General features: G+C 35.3%; 1 protein-coding gene across 4 annotated transcripts; it reads right to left on the bottom strand.

Annotated features, from left to right (window-relative positions):
* Positions 1 to 2,259: 2,259 nt before the first annotated feature.
* Positions 2,260 to 15,026, bottom strand: LOC132313094 (two-component response regulator-like APRR7). Of its 4 annotated transcripts, none has more exons than XR_009483388.1 (12): positions 14,878 to 15,026; positions 14,010 to 14,610; positions 10,602 to 10,763; positions 10,345 to 10,478; positions 9,777 to 9,944; positions 5,283 to 5,457; positions 4,733 to 5,132; positions 4,410 to 4,624; positions 3,871 to 4,328; positions 2,834 to 2,883; positions 2,652 to 2,742; positions 2,260 to 2,528 (listed from the first exon to the last, which is right to left on the bottom strand). XR_009483388.1 is itself a non-coding variant. In XM_059811742.1 (11 exons), the coding sequence occupies exons 2-10, from the start codon at positions 14,359 to 14,361 to the stop codon at positions 2,857 to 2,859; spliced, it is 2,091 nt and encodes a 696-aa protein (XP_059667725.1). In that variant the 5' UTR covers positions 14,362 to 14,610; positions 14,878 to 15,026; the 3' UTR covers positions 2,260 to 2,528; positions 2,834 to 2,856. The 4 variants fall into 4 exon arrangements, 2 of the variants coding, with proteins under 2 accessions (XP_059667725.1, XP_059667724.1); XR_009483387.1 differs by having other exon boundaries at positions 2,652 to 2,737; XM_059811742.1 differs by lacking the exon at positions 2,652 to 2,742.
* Positions 15,027 to 16,625: the final 1,599 nt, after the last annotated feature.

The raw sequence follows: 16,625 nt of genomic DNA, 5'->3' as shown, positions 1-16,625 counted from the left end.
ATTTATGAATTATGAATTATATATTTTTATTTGCATTTTAAAATTCGTTCTTTTCTGTCACGTTCTGTTTCGAAAGTGAACGGTGAATCATTTTTCTCTCTTTGCCGATCTTAATGATTAGTACCAATGTTGCATAAATTTTTAATATTTATACACATTTAAACTATTGTTATTTTTTTATATAAATCTATAGCTTTATTGGATTTATAAAATTTATATACATTTTAAATTAGATCTTTTAATTTAAAAATTATTTAATTGTATTTTTATGTTTTAAGAGTTACCTTTTGAAAATTAGGTTATTAGTTGTCTATTATAACTGCTAACTAACTATTATTTAAGAGTTGTGTCTTTTTAGATTTCTCTGTGATGGTTATCAATTAATCATTCTTTCCAAATTAACATAATTATTTAGAATTTAAAGCCGTTATTTTAATAAATAATTGTTTTATGTGACTTTTCATGTTTTAAGAGTCACCAATAATTTGGGTATTAACTGATATAAGAGTTGTGTATTTTCAAATATCAAGACTTATGTGTTTTAAAATATCTGAATATTGAAGAGTGGTGACTTTTAAAAATTTATTCTTAATTAGTATTTAAGTACAATTGTTATTGTTATTTCTTAATAGTTTGATACTATCTGCTATTTAAGAGTTTGTATTGTACCACCAAATCTGTTACTATTGAGGAGTTGCGCCTTTTATAAATCTCTTTTTAATTAGTATTTAATCAAATTATTCGTTCGGTCTCTCAATACAATCTACTATAGTTTTCAATACAATCTACTATAGTTCTTGAAACGTAGGCATTTGAATGCAAAATTAATCAACCTCTCTCTCAAGTTTCTTTTTTTTTTTTTTTCCTTATTAATTTTTTTTTCCTTTTCTAAAGATAAGTATTAAAAGGATATTATAAATTATATATTTTAAAGAATGGCTTATTAGTGTGATATGTTTTTTGATCAAATTTTTAAAATTATATTTAGATTATCATCAAATCTTATGTTTTTATTTGTCCACTAGACCTTGACTTGCAAATCCTCATTGGCTAGGAAAAACATCTCCACTTTAGGTATCATTCTTTATAGCAATTTTTCTTGGTTTGTTCTGTTGCAAATTAATAAATGTTATTGCAATTTTTCTTTGCTTGTTCTGTTGCAAATTAATAAATGGATTGTGTTGTTTTAAATGTGAAGTATTTTTACTCTTATTCTCCAGAGTTCATTCTTTTTTCATTTTAATTTCCTATTCTCAAGGAAATATCTCTATATTTTTTTTCCCTTTGCCGCATATCAACCATAACTCTCTATCTCCTCAAAGTTTCAATATTTAATATTCTATATATAATATTTAACAATCAAGTGGAGCAACATTGAGTTTGACCTTATAATCCAAATAGCTGTCCTTTAACTAGATTTTAGTGTCTTTGTAAATTTATGTTGATTCAAATATATATATATATATATATATATATATCATAATTTTGTATTTTTGAAGGCAATTTTTTTACACTTTTATTTGATATGTACAAGCAAACAAAAGACAAACTCTCTTTATCTCTTCAAAAGTTATTTTTTTTAACTAAAATTTGAAGGTTGTAATGATTTCATAAATTTATTAATAATGTGACATATATATATAATATTTCATAATGTTTACAAAATTTTATTTACGCATTTGCACGTTACCTTTTCTAGTATTTAAAAATGGCCACAAAAAGCTGTGTTTGACAAAATCTCCGATTGTCATACACTTTGATCGAGTAAATAGCAACGTGCGAAAAATGCACATTGACTTTCTGCGTAATAGTGATAGTATCAACTCACACCGCTACTGCTATTTGTTTGCTACTACAAATCAACAATACACACAAATCTAGTGGAATATTTAAAAGTTCTGGTGTTGCAGTGATTAAGCAGTCCAGCTAGCAATTCTCAAAACTGTTCATTTGCATGTGTACAAAGTAATTTGCAAAGGAATCCAAGGTCTCTCTCTCTCTCTCTCTCTATATATATAGATACACGTGTTTGTGCTGCTAACTTCATGATGATATAATTAAGTCCAACCTGTAAAATAAACCTTGTAAACAGCATGTTGTACCATACAGCTGATGATGGGTCCCATGTTCACACTCCAGTCTCTCGTTTCCATTCTTGAGCCCTGCACTTCCAAAAATAAAGGTGAACCAAACACAGCCTTTTTTTCACACCTGTGCTTGATTTGAATCTACTCTTGAGGTAAGTCTGATGGTCCTATGTGAATTGAATTGCTCCATTTTTGTTTCAATATATTTATTTTGAGTTCTTACAAGACGTAGAACCGAATGTACCTGAACCATGAATACTGTATAAACTTTCCCTACATATGCTGACACGAATTAAATTCACAAGCTTTGTGCAATGTAGTGAAAGAGATGTGTTAGCTATCCACATCCTTGAGTGAATTTTCAGGCCCTGCCTGCCGTACAAATTGCCCTCGCACACGTGGCCGCTGCTCTGCTAGTTGTTTCCTGCTCTGGTATCGGACCTGAAAGAGGAGAAAGAGGGAAAAATAAAAAATAAAAAATTGTTGTTCACCTCTCTTAAAGTTCCCCATAATCAAAAGACTACAATTAAAACCACAAAAAAGAAAAATATTAAGGTCAAATACCAATAGTATGTTGCCTTTCAGTCTCCAAATGGGGTGGTGAGAGTCTGTTTAAATTTTGGAAAGGCAGAACATTGATATGGCAAAATCTGTTCTACAGTACAGGGCATATGGTTTACATACAATTAAAACCACAAAAAAAAAATATATATATATATATATATAGAGAGAGAAAGGTCAAATACCAATAGTATGTTGCCTTTGACCTTCAGTCTCCAAATGAGGTGGTGAGAGCCTGTTTAGGTTTTGGAAAGGCAGAACATTGGTAAGGCAAAATATGTCTACAGTACAGGGAATATAATTTACATCATAATACATGCCAAACATAGGATGGGCAAAAATAACATGAAGTGAAACTAACTGATCATGGTAGGTAGGCATTTTGAGTGTAATCTGTAGGGTGAAATGTATCCTTCCCTTGATCAATGTCATCGTCTATCAGGCTTCTACGTGGCCATTCCCTCAACTCAAAACAAAAAGACTTGAACCCCTAGTACATGTTGGCTACACCAGAAGGTACTTAAATATACACCAAACCAGTCCAATATGTAAAGTTGTACTGACCTGGAGAACTGATTTAAAAAAAGAAAGAAAATTCCTTACTGAATTCTATCACATACTGAATTCTATCACAAAGTCTAGTGCAAGATTCACAATAGTAATACAATTTTTTTTTTTTTTTTTTTAATATCTTGCCAGGATTTTCCATCATCGGATTTGTTTCCAACCCTAAGTAATAACAGCTAAAGTCAAAGCATTAAAAGATGGTAGGAAAGGCTTCAAGTAAGTTGCGTAACAAACAATTTAGATTATGAAGTCCTTAAATTGATTCTGTATTTTGTGGGAAATAGGTAGCGTGGGACTATTAACATACTTCCAAGATGCTTTCGTTGGAACTTCTGTGAGATCATGCAAATAAGCGTGAGACATGAGAAAAAAAACAGCATGTTTTTTTATAAACAAAAAATCATGGAAGTGGGAGCCTATTTGCTCATTAGCTTGTGTTTTTTATCCTGCAATCCAACTCACTAGGTTTATGTTTTCATTCCCAACCACTGTACAGCAAACTAATTAAATTGAGAAAAGTCACTTTTACACGCATATAAGCAGATAAAAGAGGGGCCAAATGAGAAAAGCTGGATGAACAAGTATAATACCATCGCCTGTCCTAAGATAATTATATACACAACATAAACAAATTATGACAACTGAATGTAGTTACCTTCTTACAAAAGCATCGCTCCTTCCTCTTCTCACGAAACTTGGTCAAGGCTACTTCTCTGTGTGCATATTTGTTTTCGTCCTCTCTTTTTCTGCTTCCACTAGCATCACCACTTCTGCTTTTTCCAGCTAACCCGTTATCACTTTCTCTGTTTGTTCCTCCAGCATTCACAGCACTACTGCTTCCATTCTGCCCATTGCTCCCATGATTACTGCCTGATGCACTTCTGTTCATACTGCAATTTGCAGTGTTACCTTCAACAGGTCCACCCAACACATTCGATGACCCACAATATGGAGCATCTACAGCCAAAAACTTTATTGACAAATCACCATGGTTGGACAGCAGTTGTTTTCGTTCTGTGTGGAGAAAATGGTGATGGTGATGGTGATGGTGATGTTGATGAATGTGCTGAACTTGAAGCTCCGAGTGCGAGACGCTTGATGGAGCCAGCAAAGCTGTAGTTTCCATTTCATCAGCATCATAATATGACTTTCTGTGGGGTTGATATAAGGTTAGAAGCTAAAATTGGTGCATACCATTAACTGTTGATGTTGTTTCTGACTGATCTTTCAGAACTACTGGCTTGATAAAGGTTTTACTTGTGGCAGAGCCCATAACCATCTTATTGCTACCCACATGTGAGCTCTGATGGAGAGGATCCCCATTGGCGAGAGATCGATCATCAGCAAGTGGAGATCTGCTTCTGGTGATCCTATTAGGAGCCTTGCAAGCATTTAAGGCTGTATTGTACCTGCAAAGCAATACATGAATAGCCGAGACAGTCACTAGAAAACAATCATTGCAGTATTATGTTAAGGGAATTGAAAATTTGATCCCAGGCCATTAGTTTATTTCAGACCTCGAGAAGGCTGAAAGCTCTGAATGTCTTAGGACATTACAATCATCTTGCATAATGGTCCCATTGTCTGTAACCCTAAGCCTCTTTAAACAGGGCTCAATTGCTGGTAATTCTTTAGAATCAGTAACAGCTTCATGATTGGTTTCCAAAATCTTAGCAAGTTCTCTAGGAGGCTCAGATTCTCTTTTGTCCATCTGAGGACCAGATGGGTTGGTAAAGACAGCTCCATATTTGTTGGATGGACTCTCACCACTAGGGTTCAGTTGTCCTTTGTCTGTTCGCTTACCTAGCTCAGGCAGAGTATTTTGTTTTGTACCTATAAGTTTGAACGGAACCTCAAGTGGATCCTCTGGTAGTAAATCTAATTTTTTAGGCTTGTCAATCATCAACTCAGCATTGCCTAAAATAGAAAATAAGATGCAGAATATTTACCTCCAAAAGGTACACAAAAAGTAAATTAAGAAAAGAAAATAGAATGAATAACACAACAGAGAGAGAGAGAGATTAACCAAAACTGTGCATAAAAGAGTCCACATATCTTCATGCTTACCAAGTTGTTCTTGCCATTCCCTTGTTGAAGTCATGCACAACCATTTGTTACTAGAAGTTTCAACATTTGAGTGGATAACTTGGGCGCAATTGCTACCTGGACTGTCAGGTATTTGATCCCAAGGAGAGATTGCTTGGGAGCTGACAACTTCTGCAGCTTGTTTTTTCCAAGAGCTCTGCAAAACAAGAACTTCAGAATACCTCTTATTTACATATCCAGAAGAACAAGTCACTAAGACTTCATTCCTTGATTTCTAGCTTATAAGTTGGACCTGAAAATGGCATAGTGATATGAAACTGTCATCCATTATTTTATCAATATTCTATATAACAACTTCATAGGAGCTTGTGTGCAAAAACACAAGTATGCAACTCTGTACACAGACACCTACTAATACAGAATACTGACCGTATGTTATTGTTGTTTTTACATATGCATATATGCATAGCATGTATATTGAAATTGTTGTTGATAAGAAAGTTAATGAATCTCACAGAGAAAAGGGATCAAACAATTGATAGAAGATAATTCGCAGGACTGTGGGTTGAATCCACTTCTTGAATGAAGAGACTGCAGGAGTTGGAGAATTCCTCTGGCTCTAATATATAAGTAGAATTTTTGCATAAGAAGAATTTAATGGGTACTCAAATATTGAACTTGTGACATACACAATCAGAAGTTACACATACACCAGCATGAGTTCAGAAAAAAACATGTTTATAGTAGTATTAGTAGCAGTTGTAATTGTTGAAGGCATTGCACTCTTTAGCTGATGCAGTCCATAACAAGCTAGAAAAAGCATGTTTGAAAAAGAAAGAAAACTCGAACTTTGTTTCAAGTGGAACCCATTCTAGACCTCCCAAGTCAAGTTGTGTTGTATGTTTTTGTTAATTTTATGCTTCGGATTCAGTTTTATACACGCTTTGTCATTGTTAGATCAATAAGACTTATGTTGACATATTTCGCAGATCCAAACTGAGTTTTGGTTCAATTTCTAGGCTTAGGTTAGAACTTTTCAAAAGTTCCAAGGTCGAAAATGGAATTCATGCTACATTCAAGGTTATTCTGGTAATCTTCGACAAGGATACAAAGGTAAATTGACTTATTGATTCACTCACCAAATTATGGTTCATATATGCATATTTAGGGTTTCTAAAGTTTCATGATTTCAATTTATTTGATTCCCTAAATTGTTTTAAACTTGCATGAAAAGCGTTTTGGAAACTTCCTTACTGAGAACATTTCTGAGTATAAAACTGCAGAAGATTTTGATCTATCGAGGTATCAATCGAAGCTCTCTAGAGTGATGAAATCGATTAACGACAATTTTGATTGATCAAACCTTTCGGAAAAGCAGTTTTCAAGTTGGTTTTATACTCTAGCTACCCTAATATCTCAATACTACTTTGTTTCCTATAAATACATGACACCATTGACTGACTTAAAACACAACTTATACATCATATAGACAGCAGATTATTGTGAGGTTGTCAGATTGCATCTCATTTTCTTTTTACATTCACCATCTCTATTAGTTGGTGAATGTAGTCTATATCTGTTGACATCCATTGTTGCATACTAAAAGGACGAGTTCAACAATACTTTTCAATCCACCATCTCATTGAACCCTGAAAGACTAGCAGCTAAAGACCAAATCGCTACTTGTGAGGAACAAATGTTTTTGACAAGCATAAGGGTTGCTTGGAGACTTTTAGGAAAAAAATTGGAGTCTTCTGTGTCAAGAGGTAACTACAGAATTCTGGGGTAGAATTTATTAACCTAGGTTGTAATCTCTTTCCTGATAATTTGCCTGGACTAGGTCCCACACTTTTCCCTTCTTATAGTTTTCCACGTAAAAATCTGGTGTCAGTTGCTTTATGTTTTAATTGTTTATTATTGTTGTGGATTGTTTAGTTTTTTTATCATCTGCTATATTCAATTTCTATTTAAGTAATTTTATTTTGAAAAATAAATAAATTCATAAATTAGTAATAGAATACCTATTCACCTCCTGGTTCTACATGAGTGGACCTTGTGCAACACTCAATCAGAATCTCAGGTTCTAATCCTACAAATTATTGGTTGTGTTTTAGCATAAATGGCAATTTTAATTTTAAATATTTTGAAAGCTGCAATAGTGGCCAATGGTGATGGAAGTGGACCATGGGTCTTATTGTGGTTTAAGTCTGGTGCTTTTTTATTATATTGTAAATTAAGCACTAAAAGTTTCACTTAAGGGTAAGCCTTGGCGGCTGGCGCAATGGTAAGGATACTCTACTGTGACCTGAAGGTTAGAGGATTGAAACGGGAAACAGTCTCTCCGCATACAGAGGTAAGACTGCATACATTTGAACCTCCCCAGACCCTACAATAGCATGAGCCTTGTGCAATGGGCGCTAACCCTTTAACCCATTGATATAATAAACTAAGCTCATTCTTTGAAATCAAAGAGATCATCTGTTACCTCATATGGAATAATGGAAGTGATTTTACCTCAAAAGATATAAATTGTGAAATTGAATGATTTTGTAACAAGACTTTGTTCATCCTTGTGGAGTACACGACATTGCAGGATTAGAGCATTTTGCTAGACAATGTTCCAAGGGGCTTGCCTACATATTAATATATGATAATTGTATTAGATTAACTAGTTTTAACCATTCAATATTACCCGGGACACCAGTTTTACTCTCCCCAAATTGTTGCACATTATAGCCCCTCTTTTTTATAATTTTTGGAAATCCTAGCATTCTATATGATACCTGGACTCTTCTTGAGCTTTGCAGTGGTTGTATGTGATGGATATTTTAATAAATACTAACACCCCTATTGTAACGGGTGAGAGCTTGCCCATTTACCCAAAAGTTCAAGTTATTGGGTAGCGCTGCATACCCACCCATTTATACTCAATCACTTTCCTATCCGGATCCGATGTGGGACAAATGACCCTTGTAACATTCTCTCCCCCCGAACTCGCAATGCCCTCGTTGCGGTCGGGCCGCTCTGCCTACCCGGGTGAGTCACTCGGACGCCTTCTGGGCAAGGCGCTTGGTGCGGCACCGAATCAAAGATTGGGTCTGGCTCTAATACCAATTGTAACAGGTGGACGCTTGCCCATTTACCCAAAAGCTCAAGTTATTGGGTAGTGCTGCATACCTACCCATTTATACCCAATCACTTTCCCATCCGGATCTGATGTGGGACAAATGACCCTTGTAACACCTATCCTCAAATGCACACTCTCAACGCCAAATAAAATTTACAGAAGGCAACTAAAGGGGAAAATATTACTTTCCATAACTAAAAAGCATTCCGAAAAAATAATTCAGTCAATAAAAAGCCATGCAAAAGTCTGGGTTTTTGAGCTCGACTAAAGTTAGAGGGATGTTAGGACCCGGTTTATGTAAATAGCTCCATAGGCAAAACCTTCAAAAGATATGAGATATAGAAAGAGATGAGATAATATTCGTATCTTATTCAAAGAAGGTACATGTTTGGATGAAGATACGTCATGAGTTATGTGCATTAACTCCATGGCTTCCTGTGGACCTCCAATTTGGCCCCATTAAATGGGCCGATCTTTCTAAATCACAAGAGAATAATGTAGATAGACTAGATAAGGTGACTTATGTGGGCTATAGAAGCCGACAAGCCGAACTGGACACTTCTCAGGCTCAACTTGTCTCTCAAACGAGTCCTAAAATGAGCTCGAATTATGTTTTCGAAAGGAACAAGTCTGGACAAGCTCATAACCAAGCTGTTCATGTGCAGCCCTACAAGTGGACTTTAAAATGCTAACAGATCCTCTTAACAAAGGGGAAAAAAAAGAAGAAAAAAAGACCAGAAACATTAGTGATTCTTTTTTTGCTAGGCAAGTCACAATCACAATTCACACACCTAATTTTGTCCCAATAGCGATTCAAACCCTTAACTTCCTTTCCAGGAGGTAGAGGACATACCATCCAACCCAAAGCTTGGTAGTAACAAATAATAATGAATAACTATGATTAAAGTAAAATTTGTTTTGAATATTACATAGAATTGATATTTTCTATAATAATTAAAAACGCCACAGCAGTATGAGAAAAATCAATGCAGTTATTAGTTCCTACAAGCAAACCAACTCATCTTTTTGTTTCTCTCTCTCTCTCTCTCTCTCTCTCTCTAATCAAGAGTAGACCGTATCTATGAGGCAAAGATATGGAAAGATGGAACAAAAATTAGCCAAAAGACCCACACCACAAAAGATAAATATTGTTTCAAATGTTACCAGGTATTGTCTATTTCCATACTAAAAAAATTATCTCAGCACTTCCATACAGGGAAGCCAACGCAGAAGTTACTGGTTCCTAAGGGTAAATCATATTTTTGAGCTAAAGCTAAAAACAAATGACACGAAATATTCTTTATCTATGCAGAAGATAAATTAGCAGAAAGGAACACACCATGACCATGCACGGTTTTATAATTGTAATCATAAATGACTTGTAATACCTGAGTGCCACTCCCGTTGTCACTACCAACCCCACTATCCAATCCAATGCTCCCATTATCATCCCTGTCATCGCTCCTGCTGCTGTTGTCAGACCTTTTGCTACTTTCTGATTTTACTGTTTTTTGAGTTTGTGTACCACTTTCACTCCCGCTACCACTACCACTTGACTGAAAGTATGTATGAGTGATTAATTGATGATAGAAGAGAGAAAGAAGTAACGCTCTACAAAGTTAACACAATTGTATAATCGATAATATAAGATACAACTATGATAAAAATGGTGAATAGATGTAAAAGTTTCTTGTATTAAAGTTGGTGCTAGATGACATAATCCCTAAGATCAACAAGAATAGATATATCACTGAAGCATGCTCACTTATCTGTGCCTTGAAAAGAGCCGGCGGTGTGAATTTGCAAGCCAGATGACGTCAATCTTAAAGTTAAAAGATTAGACAAGCATGCTTCCTAGTATCTCTATGCCTAGAAAAAAACTGGCAGGTGCATGAAGTTCAAAGCTGGTCATGGTGAAGGATCTTATTATTTGAGCAGAAAGTTATAACAACTCACACTGTGGCATCTCCTCCAAACATGCTGCCAGAGGTTTTTAAGCTCATTCTTTCGAATAGGCTTCACTAAAAAGTCAACTGCACCTTTTGACAAACACTTGAGAACTAAACTCATTGAGTCGTGAGATGATATCACTGCACACAAATCTCATCAGGTGTAGGGGTTAATAGTAACAGCTTAGCAAGATTCCATGACAAAGCAACCAAACTTTTGATTCAAGAATAACCGATGAAAGAGAAAAGAGAAAAATTACTTACTAATTACAGGGATATTCTTGCGTGTTTTGTGACTCATAATCTTGCATAGAAGACCAATGCCAGATAAAGAAGGCATGACTACTTCAGTCAAGACAAGGTCAATATGATTGTTTAGATCTTCTAAAATCTTCCATGCATGTAATCCATTGGTTGCTTCCATAACTGTCAAGGACAATTGAATGTTGGGATCATCAAAATGAAAAATAAAGCAAGATCTTCACAAATTCAGTAAATTAATAAGTAGAATTAAATCTCTATAAAGACATTTTAATTCATTTAAAAAAAAATAGGAGGCTGGTTCCAGTAAAAACCTTAGAGCATCTCCAATGCCCTTTCAAAGGGCCTCTCAAAGTCAAAATATAGCATGTGGATGAAAATAATACACTCCAATGAGCTCTCAAAAGACCACTCATATTTTGAGATTGTCAAAAGTATTGCTTACTTATAAAAATGAAAGAGATTGTCAAAAGTATTACCATATATAGCAGCTCTCAAAATTTTTTGAGAGGTCTCTTTTTTCTCATACAGTGCCATTTCTCAAAAAATAGCAGGTGGATGAAAATAATACACTCCAAATATCATTTTGGATGAAATGCATCATTGGAGTAGAATTGCTAAAATATAGCATTTTGACACTGTAGCTCCTCCCAAAATATAGCTTTGGCATGGAAAAATAGCATTTTGCATTGGAGATGCTCTTAATTAAAACTACCAATTTAATACCATGCAAATCCTTTCTTTTGTCTCTACTAGTCTTGAAACCTTGATCTAGTACTTCGAAGTCAAGACCCAAGGCCACCAGAACAAAGATAAACCAGTAATATCACTAATCGATTGACCAAAAAAAAAATAAAAAAATAAAAAAAAAAAATAAAAAATAAAAAAAAGAAAAGTTGTAGAAGATATAATATACACACAGTAAAATGTAGACCATGAGAGATTAAGGTGTTAAATGTCCAACTTATGTATCAAGAATTTTCAATCATCACCATGTACTCAAGTAAGAGTAACAAAGGGAACACTAATGATGGATTTAAGCATCTCAAAAATTTGCATTCCATAAATTGTATTAGTGGACACATAAGAATCAAAATTTTCCCATTAACAACCATAGTGGCAAGGAAAATGTTGTACAATCCATATAAAACAGACCCACGTGGGCCAGCATCCTTCAATTATGGCTCAACAATTGGCATGGAAGCAAGATACAAAAAGGACTTAATCCTCAGTAGTTCAATGAGCTTCCCCAGTCTCCTGCTTTTATAATAAATGCCTATCACGAAGCTGGATGCACAGGGGTGTGAATACCTCCTACAAAGGTGCCAATGGGTAGCATTTCCAGAAGACAATAGACCATATGGCACCCCAATGCTTTATACCTTCCAGACCCCTTGTCAAGATCTGGGCCCAGACAATTCTACAAGCTTCATGCATGTCAGCAATGTGACCAAAATATCTTTCTTCCATTGTTGGGGCACTTAACTTGGACATTAAAACTAATAGCCATCAACCCATCCAAGTTTCCACTAGCCAACTCGAGAAAGAGCAAGATGCCATTTCGTGTTCGAGACAAGGTTGTGCTTCACAGATGCATTACATTAATTCTGAAGATGCCAATGTTGCAACTCCAACCTTACCAACAACCCCAAGGATTAGCTATTAATTTTTGTAATTTCTTTGTGTTGATGCAGGAAATACATGTAAGATAATGGAAGTCCCTGCGAACTAGGTTAGGGTAAAAAATGGCACAGCCTTGCAAGAGATAAAGAGTGGCAGTAATGACGAGAAACAGAGAATTTCAAGGTCACGCTGTCCTCTCAAGATTTCTACCTCCTAGAGAAAATGATTCAACCTTGTCTAGTGATCTGTTGATCTGCTTGCTATGATTCTTGTGTTCGAAAAAAGCGTAGGGTCACCACCTATTGCTTAAATAGGTACAGACTGCACAGGGGACCACACCTCCATGAACTCTAGGATTCAACCACCAAGCCACAAACACTTAGGATTCCTGACGAACTATGGCACAACCAAATGGCCATTCTATTACCACTCACCAAACTCAAAAGCTACCTGAACTGCTTCCAACTTAAACAGACATAAGATATGTCGAGTGCAGTGCAATTAGACAACTTATTGATTTAGAGATCAAGGTAATGGAGGGCCTTTACAGAAAAACCGTTACACAGCCAAAGGGCCCATGGTTGGTTCCACATATGGAGTTCAGAAATGCAGCTGGGATTGCATGACACTAACCAATTATGGAGAGCCACCCACTTAGCAAAGAATGTGGGGGCAGTGATAACCATTGCTTTGACTTGTTTGTCTCAATCCGAGGTCTAGGACTATGTTTGAAATAATTCTAGAAAACACCTCTCATGAAGACGCATCCACACGTCAACTGAATGATAGAGGATTATCTTTGTAGAGAGATCCATGTGTTGAGCTTTAACTTTGTGATGATTCCACAATGGAGGGATTGTTAAGTATCATGTATACATCCAATTCGAACAGGTAGAGAGATAAGGTAAGCTACACGTTGTAGCCTATCTAACCTTCACGCCTCGTTGCCCACATAAATTCCAAACACTCATTCATAAGGCCATAAGGGCTGGATATAATGTGCTCTTAAACTAATACTCACGTCCATTTTAGCCCACTATGTAGGGAACTAGGAATGCAAAACAGGTTGGATAGGGATCACCTAAAGGATTTCAGGCCCGTTTCCAACGACGGCTCGACCCTAGGTCGGTCCTCAAGGTCTTGTCAATCTACGGCACAATCAGGCCGTATTCAGGCCTTCAAAGCAAGAAAAGAAAAGAAAAAACCTTTTTCATATTGCTTGATTACTTATATGAAAATAACATATTGGTGTGGGTGTGCATGTGTGTATACACGTGTGAGAATGAGAAGGAATTATAATACTTAGCTACTTTTTTCCCTCTCGTCAGGCAGGTGCTAGAATTCTGATCCTTCTTTTTCTCTTTTATTTTTTTTTAACTTAACTTGTATTCTGAGGGAATTTGCAGAAATAAAATGCGAAACATAGCTAGAACAAGACTATTTCAATATCAGATAGAGGCATCAAATTGAACTGAGAAGTCAGTCACAGCTGTAAACAAAATCAAACTCAACAGTTACTACATAAGAAAAATCATTCCATACAATTAAACAAGTAACGACTAATCCCACATGATCGTACTAAGCATAATATTCAGATCACTCTTTTAAGTAAGTGTTAGTGATCCAAAAAACATGTATAACTAGCATGAGATAAAATGAAACACAACTTGTAACAGGAAAAAAAAAAATTTAATAAAACAAAAAGAAGAGGACTAAGTGGGAATGAATGCTGATTGTAAAGATGTACATTAGAAGATTTTCTGCAGATCAATGATATGAGTCACTAACCTTCATAATTGCAATTATGAAGCAGTGCGATTACAACATGTCGTGTTGAATCATCAGTTTCCACCAACAAAACCTTAATGGACCTAACATGGAGAAACCTCTCCCAACCAATAACAGGCCCTTGAGGCTGTCGCTGCGGTTGTGACACTTGCAGAACAGATTGGCCCTGCATCGCCCGTCCACCTCCATCTTCACCAATTTTATCAATCCCTGTGTCACCTTGTCCCTCACCCATCACTCCTCCATCCCCAGCTCTCTTAACCTCATCACAAACGCGTAGATTCAGTTCCAGCAATTCTTTACTGTGGTCACCATCGTCGAGGGTCATCAGAACACATCCTCCCAAGCACATTTAAATAGACTGATAATGAAGAAGGGACAAGATTGAAGCACTGATAAAACCAATACATAGCTACGTCTTGAATAACTAAATCTCTTCAAATACAAACCCTTTACACCTGATACCAACGGAAATTGACCGATAATGAATCAAACATAAAGCATATTCAAATACAAATGTAAACATATCATCTTATAATCAGATCAAACCGCTCTTGGTGTGCTAAAAACTCTTCATCCCCCATATAAAATTCTCATAACCCTGTATAAACCAGAACATAGTATCAGACAAAAATTCAACACTCTAAACCCCAATTCAAACCAAAACAAATAACTGTTCTCAATTTAGTAACCATAAACACTGCAATAAAAAGGAAAATATATGCACACACACATGTAAGTATCTAAATAATCATCAAATAGTCAAAAAAAAATTAGGGAAAGAAATTGGCAGATTGGAGAACAATTTTCTAAAGGGTTTGAACAAAATGATTATGAGAACACAGCTTAATTACAACGATTATGCGACCTTTATGATTAAATCAAGAAAATCAATAAGGAGTGAAACGACCATCATCGAGCTCGATTAAGCTTCCAAAATGGTTGGAATAATGATTGTTTTGATATAAATTAGGTTTTAGAAATGATCTAAGATTAAGATTTACTTTGTTGTGCTGGAGTCTTGGAAGTGATGAAGACATTGAGACAAATTTATTCATCCAAGGGAAGATTTTGGACTTGTCCAAGGATGATGACGTGGACAAATAGCAGGTTCGGAAAGGGCCACGTTGTCTACGCGTGGATAAAACTTGGTGACGTGGATTGATGAGCTGGATGCAATCTAATGACGATGGCTAAGATATCTTCGGGTTTGGGATTTTGGAACGACGCTCTCATGGACGTCAACTGTTCGCCTAATTGTCAGCTAGAGATCAAGATTGGTTGTGACAGCGTTAAACAATCCACGTATTAAAATTACGGGTAAATTACATAAAACTAATCCTCCTTTACGAAAACTCCCACTTAACACAAAATCTAACACAAAATCTCACGTATTATCTAATTAATGCAATTTTATTTATTTATTTATTTTTAACAAAACAACCAGAATTAAAAGTTAAATTAGTAGATAGAGAGAGTCGAATCCTGACATTCTAAAATTTATCAAAATTACCAATCCATTGAACTATCGAGACATCCAAACAAGTGAAATGAATATATATATAATATATGAATGAATATGAAGCATTATTTATCAATAATTAACTCATTACAATAAATATGAGAATCAGACCTAACTTTTGATCCAATATTAAGTCAAAAAATTTATGGAATGACAATTACTTCCTCCATCCTACAAAAAATATTTCATTTTTTAAAATCTAAAAATTTAAAGTGATAATTGTTTGTATTTTTTTTATTATATTAACATTAAATGAATTATCAATTTATTTATAATGATTTCACAATGATGTAATGTTTTATTTTTTATAAAATTAATATAAAAAATTTAAATTAATAATATTTATTTAAAAAATAATTTTTTAATTAAGACATTAATTTTGTTGTCGCTAAAAAAAAACGTGGACTTTTGTTTTTGGCTGGAGAGGTGGGGAGTACATTTACCGAGCATACTAATAGACAGAATCCCTGTCATGCGAAAAAGACCCCTCCTGTGACAAAAGGATCACAACTACATAAAGGTGGTAAATGGGTGGGTTGGGTTGGATTTAGGTTGGACGGGTCAATATGAGTCAATATTCATATTCAACTCATTCAGAAAGGATTAAAAATGAACGGGTTAAGAATAGGCAGGGTCAACCCGTTATGGCCCGTAAACTTATTAATTATTATTTTAAAATTTTATTTTTAAATTTTTTGGAACTAAATTTTCTCTTTTTGGAAAGTCGCCGCCACGTGAGGACTAATTTTTTGAAACTTCGCCGCCGCATGACACTGATTCTAAATAGTACACCGTGAGACGGCAGAGCCAAATCCAACGGCGACACAGCAAACAAATATGTGACACGGCGTGAGGACTACTGCTTCTGTGAGAGAACAACGTAGGTGGGGTACCTTAATAACTTAACGCGTTTTGACACACACATGTAAAACACAGTGAACCATCAAACATCGGTCATAAAAAAATAAACTGCTAAAAAATGAGGTCCAACGTACCAGTTCTTTAAGAAAAACTCTAGAGTCAAACTTCACATCTTTCATGCAACTCAACATCCTTCCGATGAGGATAATTGTTTTCTTATTGATGTGATTTTT

The sequence above is a fragment of the Cornus florida genome, unplaced genomic scaffold (assembly GCF_030987335.1).
Source record: "Cornus florida cultivar Cherokee Brave unplaced genomic scaffold, ASM3098733v1 CherokeeBrave_3.0.0_Hap2_Chr06, whole genome shotgun sequence".
In the NCBI taxonomy this organism is placed as follows: Eukaryota; Viridiplantae; Streptophyta; class Magnoliopsida; order Cornales; family Cornaceae; genus Cornus; species Cornus florida.
Note: the sequence above shows the minus strand (reverse complement) of the source record. Positions and strands in the feature narration are given on the sequence as shown.